Genomic DNA, 11,031 nt, shown 5'->3' on the forward strand with positions numbered 1-11,031 from the left:
TACTTAGTAAACAACTTTTTTAAAGGACGGAATTATTTTAACTCTTTCTGTTTTCTATATATAGACTGCCCCTGACTTGATGGTTTGACAGGATTTTTCAGCTTTACCACAGTATGAAAGTGATATAAATTTAGTACATTTAACTAACTATGGGGTTATGTCCTGATAAACCCATCATAAGTTGAAAATATCATAAGCTGAAAGTTTCAATTCCAATTTCTACCCTGAAACTTCTAGAGGCAGTTAAAACTTTAACTATACGCAGCATGTTTATTCTAATGATTTTTTTAACCTACCTTAAGGTTATTATGAGAACTAAACAAGATGATGCAAGTAAAGTACTTATAACATTGCTTGACAATAAACAGTCTCTCTGAGGTAGATACTATTTATTATTTCTCATTTTACAGGTGAGAAATTTGAGGCTTGGAGATGAAAAATAACTGGCTTAAAGATACATAGGTAGGAAGTGGCAGTACAAGACTTTGAACCATGTCTGACCACAATGCTATACAGTTTGTCTTCTGTTCTAAAGCATTCTTATTAATGTCAACCCATTCTTAAATCCTTCATTACACACAAAAAATCAAGTTTTTCTCTTTCCCTCTCAATGGCATTTACCATTTGTCTTGAATTTTGGATCTAATGTCATCAACAACAAAAAATGCAAGCAAGAACCAGTTATTCAATTACAAAACCAACATTCTGGATGCAGTACAAAAGTTAGTTAACTTAATCACTGATACTCACATCACAAATTGCTTACTTTATTTCTTTAACAATGAAATAGTAATAACACAATAATTCAGTTGTAACAAAGCCACCAACAGAGCAAAACAAAAACAAAGCTAATTAAGAAGCATTGCTTCAGCTCAAATTAGTTATCTCCTTTAAACAGGAAAAACGACCATTAGTCTACTGGTTCTCAACCCTGTCTGCACATGAGAGGAATGGAGGGAAACAGGACGGGTGTTTAAAAAAATAGTTATATCCAAGACCCACCTCAGAACTATTAAATGAGAATCTCTCAAGAGTGAGGCCCAGGCAAAGATTTTTAAAGTGCTGTCAGTGTTGAAAACTACAGGTCTAAAGTAATAAGGAATAAAACCATGCCTCGAAGCAATTCAAAACCAAGAAGCTGATCATACAATAAATTTTTTCCTCTAATCCTGGGAAAACAGGGGGAAGCAGGCACCGATTCAGTTTTCATTTTTCTTTATCCATCTTCAGTTGCCCATAGTAGAGCTTAACCAACATCAAATATTGGAAGCTTTGCAAACACGCTACCCAAATTGAAATTATCACTACTTTACATTTAGAAAGCTCTTTTAAAACAATAGCTTTTACAACAATCCCGCCCATCTTAAGTTTGCATAGATGTTCAAGTCAGCTATTTGTTCAACTAACAGAGTCAATAGAATGTATTAGAAAGTACTTTATTAACAAGTTATTATAAAACAATATTCATTTTATATACCACAAATAAACTTTTTGGTGCAGATAGGAGGAATATTTGAGTTTTTCCCACCTATTTCTAAAACTGCTAGAATTTCTTTTTATAAGATCAGTACCTTCAATTCTAGAATTTAAACAAAACTTTTTGCTCTAAGAATGCATACATAAAATACTTCCCCTACAACTGTACTCTATCCTTGACAAATCCTTATTAAGAGGTTCAGTAGTAACTGTAGGTATTTAATGTCAGAACAATCTTTCTGCATTTCTCAGGTTTGGAAATATAACTTCAAGTATGGAAAATAACTTTTCCCTTAAGAATACGAGAATTCACTTAGAGACATCTCCTCAAATCAGCCAATCCCACTGCTTCGGCTCCTTACATCAGGACTCCATGTCAACCTCAGCCCCTTCATTCCTGCCCTGAAGTGTTGCTTCTGTCAGGGTGTCTTCACTTAAATCTTCAATGTCTGCCAGATCAATAGGAGGCAAAGGATTCCTCCAGTACTGGAAGGTATTATACTGCCAAAATTCTTCATTGTGCTTTAGAGAAAAAAGAGAGATCAAAGAGCATCAATAGCTTAGAAAAAATTAAGTTTTTTTCAGAAAACAAATTTGTTTTAAAGGCAAACTCATATAAGATTTTGTAGTCTTCTATTTTGTATTTTTAACAAATATACATTTTAAATTTTGTCTCATCTAAGTACTTCATGTACTCGAGGAAATCTGTGCATTTTAATATTTACAATTTGTGAAAGTATTTGTTAAATTTAAAGGAATTTCCTCCAAGAGCATCTCTTTCCACAGTTTATCTCCCATTTTTCACCTAAAGAAAATTATCTAAAAAGTCTTAAAATTTTTTATCTTTCAATAAGGAAAATAAGAATTTATTTTAAAAATACAAACACAGACACACTCCTTATAACTTACTTTTGGTCTTGTTCTTAAGGTCTGGTATTTTAGGAGATTTACTTTACATAGGCCAAAATATTTTGAAATCTTCCAAAAAGTATTAGGTTATAAACATGATGAATAGCAAGAAAATGTTAAACTGATCATTTTATTAAAGATAAAAAAAAAATCAATGCTCAGTAGCCACATGACCTAGTGGCTACTGTGGTGGACAGCACAGGTCTGTAAGAAAGTCTCATTAGGAAGTTCACTGTCTTCTATGCTGAGCCTTAAAGAATTAAGTTTTGGGGGAATTTCTTAATATTGGGATAAACACACAATAAGTCAAAAGATATTAAGAAAAATTTCACTTTAATGTTTTGGAAAATCTACTGTACAAATTATCTACTTATAAACATGGACCAAAAAAAGGTCTTTTAATTATGTTAGTAAAACATAGTGACTAAGGGCACATAAACTTTGCCACCAGACAGACCTGGGTTTGCAAGATAACTCCACCGCCCACTAACTCTGATCTTGACCTTATTGATAAAATGGAGGACTGTTGTAAAAATTCAGGCTTGGCATAGTAATTGCTCAATATTGCTAGGTATTATATCCCAATGAGCCTATGAATCATTAATCACTGTCTCCTTAGAGCATTTCTGCTTACTTTCTGTTAAGAATATCTAACAGTTGGCTGGGCATGATTACACCTGTAATCCCAGCACTTTGGGAGGCAGAAGGATCGCTTGAGCCCCAGAGTTTGGGACCAGCCCTGGCAACAAAGCAAGACTCCATCTCAATTTATGAAAAACAAACAAATAAACAAAAAACTAACAGTTAACACTGACAGAGCAGTGAATCTACATAGTGACACTAACATGAAAAAAATACATGAATATTTAATGAATACCTGATTTTATTTCTGTAGTCAAAAAACATCTGAAACAGGAAATACCCTGAAGTTCCGGGACAGAAATGACGTAACATTATCCTGCCTAGATTGTATTCTCAATGTAGAAAAAAGGTATTTGAGGTAGTATTTCCTAAATGAAGTCCCAAGGGTGAGGGCTGGGACTTAAGCCCTATTCTGAGCACAAAAGAAACCAGGCATTTACTGTATTGAACTGTTTACTTCTTTTTGTTATATTCAATTTTCCCTTGGTAATCAGGTATAAAATCCTTAAAACAAAAAGCCTGTGTCTTTGGAGGCAGGAAGGAAAAACAGAAGCTGGAGAGAGCATGATTGTAAAAGAGAAGCGCCTCCAGAACAAATCTAACAAAAAGAAGGAATAGGAGTGTTACTGGGCTTTCCTTAAAAGAGGGCCTGACAGTGGCTCACGCCTGTAATCCCAGCTATTTGGTAGGCAGAGGCGGGAGGATCACTTGAGCCCAGCCTGGGTAACATGGCAAAACCCCATCTCCACAAAAAAAAAAAAAAAAAAAAAAAAAATTAGTCCAGCGTGGTGGTGTGCACCTGCAGTCCCAACTATTCAGGAAGCTAAGGTTGCAGTGAGCTGGGATGGTGCCACTGCACTCCAGCCTGGGCATGGGAGCGAGACCCCAAGACCCTTTTTTAAAAAACAACAAAGAGAACAAGGGTAGTCTTGGTGAAGAAAGAACCCCTGGAGCCAACCTTTTTCCCTGTCATGTGCTTGCAGCGACTATAGGAAGTAGAGAGCTGCCAGATCTAGTTACTGCTGTGGGGGAAAAGAGTGGAGTCTACGACTCTAAGCAAGCATCACCGTCTCAGGCTACTAGAGAACTCTTACGCTTTGCCTACTGCCATTTCCATATTTCCCTCTTATCACTGTGTGGCATACTATAGACAGTGTATTCTGGTAGGAGACAAGCCTATGCATGAGTGGAGTACTAAAATGGTCTGAAGAGCTTTCAAAAAGTTTTCAAACTACACAGTCCCTAATCTCCATATCCATTATGGATGGATGGTTTAGAAGACTATCCATCTGTTTTCAGTTGATTTTGAATATCTGAGAGCAATCTGAAGAAAAAGTTTAAATAAGGCTCATGTTTCAACCATAGGCAAAAAAAAAAAAAAGTCTTTCCCAACTATAAAACTCTCGTTATTTTATTGGATTTTTCACATGAACAAGTCATGCCTAAGAAATTTCATTTATTTTTTTGGAAAGGTATTTGAAAACCCTGACATAAGATACTTGAGAAAATAGAAAAACGTTGGGAGGATGCTATCAGACAGCTGAAGAGAATTTGGTGAATTCTGAGAAACCTGTACTTGGTTCTTCATCTCCCAAGTCCCCTGTCATTCAGGATTGTGAAAAAGTAGTATGAATTCCTAAGTCTAGACCAAAGCTGTCCAATAAATATATAATGCTCCAAAAACATAATTTAAAATTTTCTAGTAGCTGTATTTAAAAAGTAAAAGAAACTTCTGGTATTAATTTTAATATATTTTCTTCAATATAGCCAAGTTATTTCATGTGTAATCAATATAAAATTGAGCTATTTTATCTTCATTTCTTATTAAATCCACGAAATTTCGTGTATATGTTAAACTTAGAGCACATTTCCATTTGGACTAGTCACGTTTCAAGTGTTCTTACCGGCTAGCGGCCGGGCAGCAGAGATCTAGGCAAACCGAGGCATGCCTACCTAGATCTTCTCGGGATTCTTACATGCAGAGATGAGGCAGGCTCATGTCTTGAATAGAAACCCGCCAATGATTCTCATATACGCCTTAAGGCCCAAATTAATTTTCTTTTTTCTTTCTTTTCTTTTTTTTTTGAGACAGCGTCTCACTCTGTTGCCCAGGCTGGAGTGCAGTGGCCCAATCTCAGCTCACTGCAACCTCCATCTCCCAGGTTAAAGTGATTCTTGTGCCTCAGCCTCCCGAGTAGCTGTGATTACGGGCATACACCACCACACCCAGCTAGTTTTTGTGTTTTAATAGAGACAGAGTTTCACCCTATTGGCCAGGCTGGTCTCGAACTCCCGACCTCAGGTGATCCACCCGCCGTGGCCTCCCAAAGTCCTGGGATTCCAGGCGTGAGACACCACGCCCCGCCCCCAAATTAATTTTCAATGATACTTTTGCCTAGGATCAGATTTAACACTATGAGTTAAAACAAAGCTTTGACCAAGGTACGGTGGTCCATCCTTTTCTCCAGAAGCTGTACCAGCCTGTAGGATGTTCAATTAATCAATGGCTACCACACTGGTCTCCCTCTAGAAAAAGAACTCTATCCCGAATTCTAGACTAATCATCGTTAAACCCAGGAAGGCCCTCTACACCTTTATCTGTCGTTTGTCTTTGGACTGAACCTATGCCCTGACGGTCTGCGTTCTCGCCATGCTCACAGCCCGCCACGACCCACGGTCCCGTTTCCCTTTTACGGAGCGCGGCGCTGACGCCGCAAGGCCACTTCTATCGCTCCCCACCACGGTCTGTTTCCCCCTCGCCCAGCCCAGTGCTTTCTGCCCATCGGACTCTCGGGGTGTGCTTCTGGCGGTCGGCGTCCTCTCCCGGAGCGGTGACCCCTTCTTTCACCCCCCTCAGGCGTCTTAACCTACACAAGTCATGAGTGGGAACCGGGGCGTTTTGTGTGTGGGGGGAAAAGGCAAGCCCCTTCGCCCCTCAGCCCACCCGCCCCCAGCCCCTACCTGGCGCGATGCGACCCCCCAGTCTCCCCGCGGGGGTCCTGGGCGCCCCGCCCCGTCGTCGCCACCGCCCCCCGGGGGCCGGGCGCCCGGGAGCTCCTCCCCCGGCCCCGGCAGTACGGGCGGCGGCGGCAGCGGCGGATCGCCCGTCTCCAGACCGTGGTCCTCACGCTCCTGGCCGCTCGGGGCGCTGTTGTCCCCGCTGTCACGGCGCTTGCTGGGCGAAGCCGAGGGCTCTGCCATGGTCCCTGCGTCGATTTTGCGCTTTCGGTGCTGCTCTGGGACGCCGAGGAGCTGCCCAGCATGCGCGACCCCGGGCGGCCGGATCCAGAGAGGCGGTGGCGGCGGCTGCTCAGCGAAGTCGCAAAGCAGGAGCCGCTTCCAAGGCACGTGGAACGTCACCGGCTCGGCCGCACGCCGCTTGGCCATGGGCCCAGAGGCTCGGGCGGAGCCCGCCAGGCGCGGGAGACCGAGTGCCGATAGCTGCGGGGGGCGAAGAGCGAGGACTGAGCGCGTGAGAGAGGGACAGGCCGAAGTCGGGCGAGGAGGCGACAGGACGCTGGAGGGGGTAGGGCGGGGCGGCTCGCGCAGGAGCTAGGGCTGGGGCTCCGGCTCGGAGGCAGCTCCCGCGCTCAGCCCTCGCCGCCGCCGAGATGCGGCCCGGACGTTGAGAAGCAACCGCGAAGCGGCGGAGATTCGAACCTGCGCACAACGTGCGCGCGCGCACTCTGTCTGGCCAGGCGGAGCCGCTGGTTGGTGGAGGCTCGCGGGGCGCGCTCCCGAGCGCCCTCGCGACCGGAAGTGCGCGCTCGGGGGTAGGCGGGAAGGCGGCGGCGGGATTAATTAAAGACCCGATCAAGCGGCCCGCAGAGGGGCGTGACCTTGTTTCCTCAGGAGAGTGGCGGTGGTCTTACTACTATGTTCGTTATAGCGCGGTACGTTCTAGACCCTTCTATAGGAAATTTAAAACCTTTAAAATGTGTATTTCCTTCCTCCAGTCAGTGACCACGGGGGCGTCTCCATGAGATTAAGACAAAGATTATAATAGAGTTCCAGACTATCCTGGGCAACATAGCAAGACCTCGTCTCTACAAAAAATACAAAAATAGGCCAGGCTTGTTGGCCTGCCCCTGTGGTCCCAGCTACTCGGGAGGCTGAGGAGGAAGATTCACTTGAGCCCGGGAGGTGGAGGCTGTAGTGAGCCAGAGATCGCACCACTACACTGCAGCCTGGGCAACAGAGCGAGACTCCGTCTCAAAAAAAAAAAAAAAAAAAAAAAAAAAAAAAAAAAAAAGGAAAAGGATAATACAAGGTTTAAATAAAACTAGTGTTTAAGAAGCTTCACAGTAGGTTGTTATTCAAAACAAAAGACTGAAGGGGAGTCTGGGCTGAGGGAAGTAGCTAAAGCTAACAGAAAACACAAATCGAAGTGTATGTTTTGCATGTTTTGCGCAGCTGCTGTGGAAGGTGAAGCAGGCCTTACATTCCTGGAAGATCTCTTGATTAAAAACTTAGGGAGGAAGTTACAGACAAAATGTGCAGCTCATCCAGAATAGCTGAGTAGTTGGCAAGAACCAAGCCTGAAGCGCAGCTGTCCTTTCTAACTGAAACCTAAAATTGTTGGGCTCTTAAATTAATGTTGGAAGGCTGAGTTCCCTGCTTACTATGGGCGGTGGTCAGATCAAGATTCTATGGCCATTACAGCAAAATAGTGTTGTCAGGTGAAGTGAGGTGGAGACAATTGCAGTATATTTACTATTTTATTATTTTTATTTTTTATTTTGTTTGAGACAGGGTCTCTCTCGGCCACCTAGGCGGGAGTGCAGTGGTGCCATCACGGCTCACTGCAGCTGGGCCCCACTGAGCTCAAGCGATCTCCTGTCTGGACCTCCCAAAGTGCTTGGTTTATAGGTGTGAGCCACCGCATCTGGTCGTATTTACTACTTTAATAGTTTGATAAAGACAGTAACCAAGTAAGCAGAAATGGAAGGAAGAAAATAAGACTATTACCAGTGCTTTGAAGGGAAAAACTATCATCCTCTGTAGAAAAAGTGTGCAAGAAAGATAATTCTATTTTAGTGCTAGGTACTATCTCTACTAATTACCCTGTACCCCTGCATCTCAAGATGGTTGTGAGAGGACAAGTTAATTATTAGTTATTAACAAGCACAGAAATGTACCAAGTTAGGGTAGTAAGCAATAGCTTTTCTGTTTGGTTTTTACTTTTCTTGTTTGAAATTGGTAACCGGCCGGGTGCGGTGGCTCACGTCTTTAATCCCAGCACTTTTGGGAAGATGAGGTGCACAGATCACCTGAGCCCAGGAGTTCCATACCAGCCTGGCCAACATGGTGAAACCCCATCTCTACAGAAAATACAAAAATTAGCCAGAGGTGGTGCCTTGCACCTGTAGTCCCAGGGAGGCTGAGGTGGGAGGATCGCTTGAACCCTGGAGGCAGAGGCCAAGACTGCACCACTGTACTTCCAGCCTGGGTGACAGTGTGAGACCCTGTCTCCAAAAAAAATAAATAAATTGAAAACCCGTCTGTCTCAAACAGAGGAAGAGTTTTGCCATTTTTAAATCAGCAGGAAAGATCTTAATCGTAGTCATCAAGTGCTGTTTGAAAGGTTTTGAGTACCCCCAAAATAATAAGTTTAGCTAATGGTTGGTTCTTTTGTGTTCCTCTTTACAAACGCTCATTTTTTCAAAATTGTGAAACTTATCATATATGCAAAAGGTTGTATAAAATACACATGTAGTTAAAAGAATGATAGACATACAGCATTCTGTTTCAGAAATAGAATACTACCTATACTAGAACATGACAAGCTCCCTATGCGCCCCTTCCCCACTGGCACATACCCTTCCCTTTCCCTCACTCCCGGTAATTACTGTTTTACATGTTGAGTTAATCATTCCTTTGCTTTTTAACTCTTCCATTTGTATGTCTGTATGTATATTGCTAAATAACTTTTTTTTTTTTTTTTTTTGAGACGGGGCTTGCTCTGTTGCCCCGGCTGGAGAGCAGTGATATGATTACAGCTCACTGCAGCCCTGACCTCTCAGGGGCAAGCAGTCCTCCCACCTCAGCCTCCTGAGTAGCTGAGACTACAGGTGTACATCACCACACCCAGCTAATTTTTAAAATTTTTTTGTAGAGCCAGGGTTTTGCCACGTTGCCCAGACTTGTCTCAAAGTCCTGAACTCAAACAGTCTGCCTGCCCTGGCCTCCCAAAGTGTTGGGATTATAGGCATGAGCCACCACAACCAGCTTAATATATTTTCTGAGACCAGATCTTGCTCTGTTGCCCAGGCTGGAATGTAGTGGCATGATCACTGCTCACTGCAGCTTCAACTTCCTGGCCTCAAGCAATCCTCCTGCCTCAGCCTCCCAAGTAGCTGGGCCCATGGCTTGTGCCACCACACCCAGCTAATTTTTTATTTTTAGTAGCGACAAGGTCTCACTATGTTGCCCAGGCTTGTTTTGCCGGGCTTTTTTTTTGTTTTTGTTTTTGTTTTTAAAACAGCTTTACCTAGATCTAAATGACATACAATAATGTGCATATAAAGCGTACAATTTGACATTCATACACCTGTGAAACCATAACCACAATCAAGATGATCAAAGTTTTGAGAGCAATCTTTGACATCTTGTTCTTTAGGAGTGTGTCAACTATACTTGGCCCTTTGTTCTTCCATAATAGCATCCTCTGTAACATTTAGTTACCCTTTTGGAATTTTGGTTATAATTGCATTGAGATTATAGATCAATTTGGGAAGAATTATTATCTTTACAATACCAAGCTCATTTCCTCTTCAAGAATATAACTATTTAAGTTTTAAAAAATCTTTCAATAAAGTTTTATATTTCTCAACATAAAGAGCTTATATCTTTGTTAAGTTTATCCCTAGGCACTTTATAATTTTTGTAGACAATATTCTTTTTCTTTTTAAATAACATTTTCTGAGTTTTTGTTGCTGCTCTGGGTTCTTTTTTTTTTAAGGCCCCAGAAGTAGAATTTGAAATTAGTTTACCCTAAGTTGTAAGTAGTACCAGATCCACTTGTTCAAGGAAATTGTCCATTTCATTCATCACATTTGTTGGAATATTTTCTTAGTTTCTCTTTTTCCCATTTCATTGGCTTCTACTAAATTTGGATTTACTTTGCTCTTCTTTCTCTAGCTTCTTCTAATAGAACCTAGGTCACTGATTGTAGTCTTTGTTAGTTTCTTTTTGGAGACAGAGTCACTCTGGCTGGAGTGAAGTGGCACGATCTTGGCTCACTGCAGCCTCTGCCTCCCAGGTTCAAGCGATTCTCCTGCCTCAGCCTCCCGAGTAGCTGGGACTACAGGTGCATGCCACCGCACCTGGCTAATTTTTGCATTTTTAGTAGAGATGGGGTTTCACCATGCTAGCCAGCTTGGTCTCAAACTCCTGACTTCAGGTGATCCACCCACCTCGGCCTCCCAAAGTGCTGGGATTACAGGCGTGAGCCACCGCGCCCAGCTGTCTTTGTTAGTTTCTAAAATAAACACTTAAAGCTGTAACTTTCCCTGTAGCACTGCTTTGGCTACATCCTACAAATTTTGGTATGTTGTGTTTTTATTATCTTTCAGTTTGAAATACTTTCAAAATTTCCTTTCTTGTTACTCTACCTCCTTCCTATCGTTATGAATTTCATTTTAAGTTAACCTATTGGTATTTACTTAGCTATACCTCTTTGAATTAATAATGTGGTTGCCATAAGGACTGTTCATATACATCTTTATTTTTTCACAGTCTAGTTCGAGCTAACATTGTACCACTTTATGTAAAACATAAATACCTTGCACCCCTCCCCCTGCCCTATCCAAATGCATTTTTTATTGATGTAATAGGATCTTCTACCTATTCTACATATCCCATAATTTTGTGGATAATAACTCAGAAGTCATTAGTTACAACAAAGAAGGGAAACTTTTTTTCTTCTTACTGAAAAAGGAATACACACAAACTTATTCTGCTTATCTTTAAACTTGTGTGTTTCAGACTAACTGAAGCCTCACA

General features: G+C 42.0%; 1 protein-coding gene across 1 annotated transcript; it reads right to left on the bottom strand.

Moving 5' to 3' along the window:
* Window positions 1–374: 374 nt before the first annotated feature.
* C11H9orf40 (chromosome 11 C9orf40 homolog) lies at window positions 375–9,820 on the bottom strand. The gene is made up of 2 exons (XM_034967558.3): window positions 5,989–9,820; window positions 375–1,998 (listed from the first exon to the last, which is right to left on the bottom strand). The coding sequence occupies exons 1-2, from the start codon at window positions 6,412–6,414 to the stop codon at window positions 1,840–1,842; spliced, it is 585 nt and encodes a 194-aa protein (XP_034823449.1). The 5' UTR covers window positions 6,415–9,820; the 3' UTR covers window positions 375–1,839.
* Window positions 9,821–11,031: the final 1,211 nt, after the last annotated feature.

Source organism: Pan paniscus, chromosome 11, assembly GCF_029289425.2.
Source record: "Pan paniscus chromosome 11, NHGRI_mPanPan1-v2.0_pri, whole genome shotgun sequence".
Taxonomy (NCBI): Eukaryota; Metazoa; Chordata; class Mammalia; order Primates; family Hominidae; genus Pan; species Pan paniscus.

Excerpts from the sequence above, each read along its gene's own strand:
- C11H9orf40 (XM_034967558.3), bottom strand. The coding sequence starts at position 6,414 with ATGGCCAAGCGGCGTGCGGCCGAGCCGGTGACGTTCCACGTGCCTTGG. Across the intron at positions 1,999-5,988 it reads GGGGGGTCGCATCGCGCCAG|CACAATGAAGAATTTTGGCA; the intron begins GTAGGGGCTGGG and ends TTTTCTCTAAAG.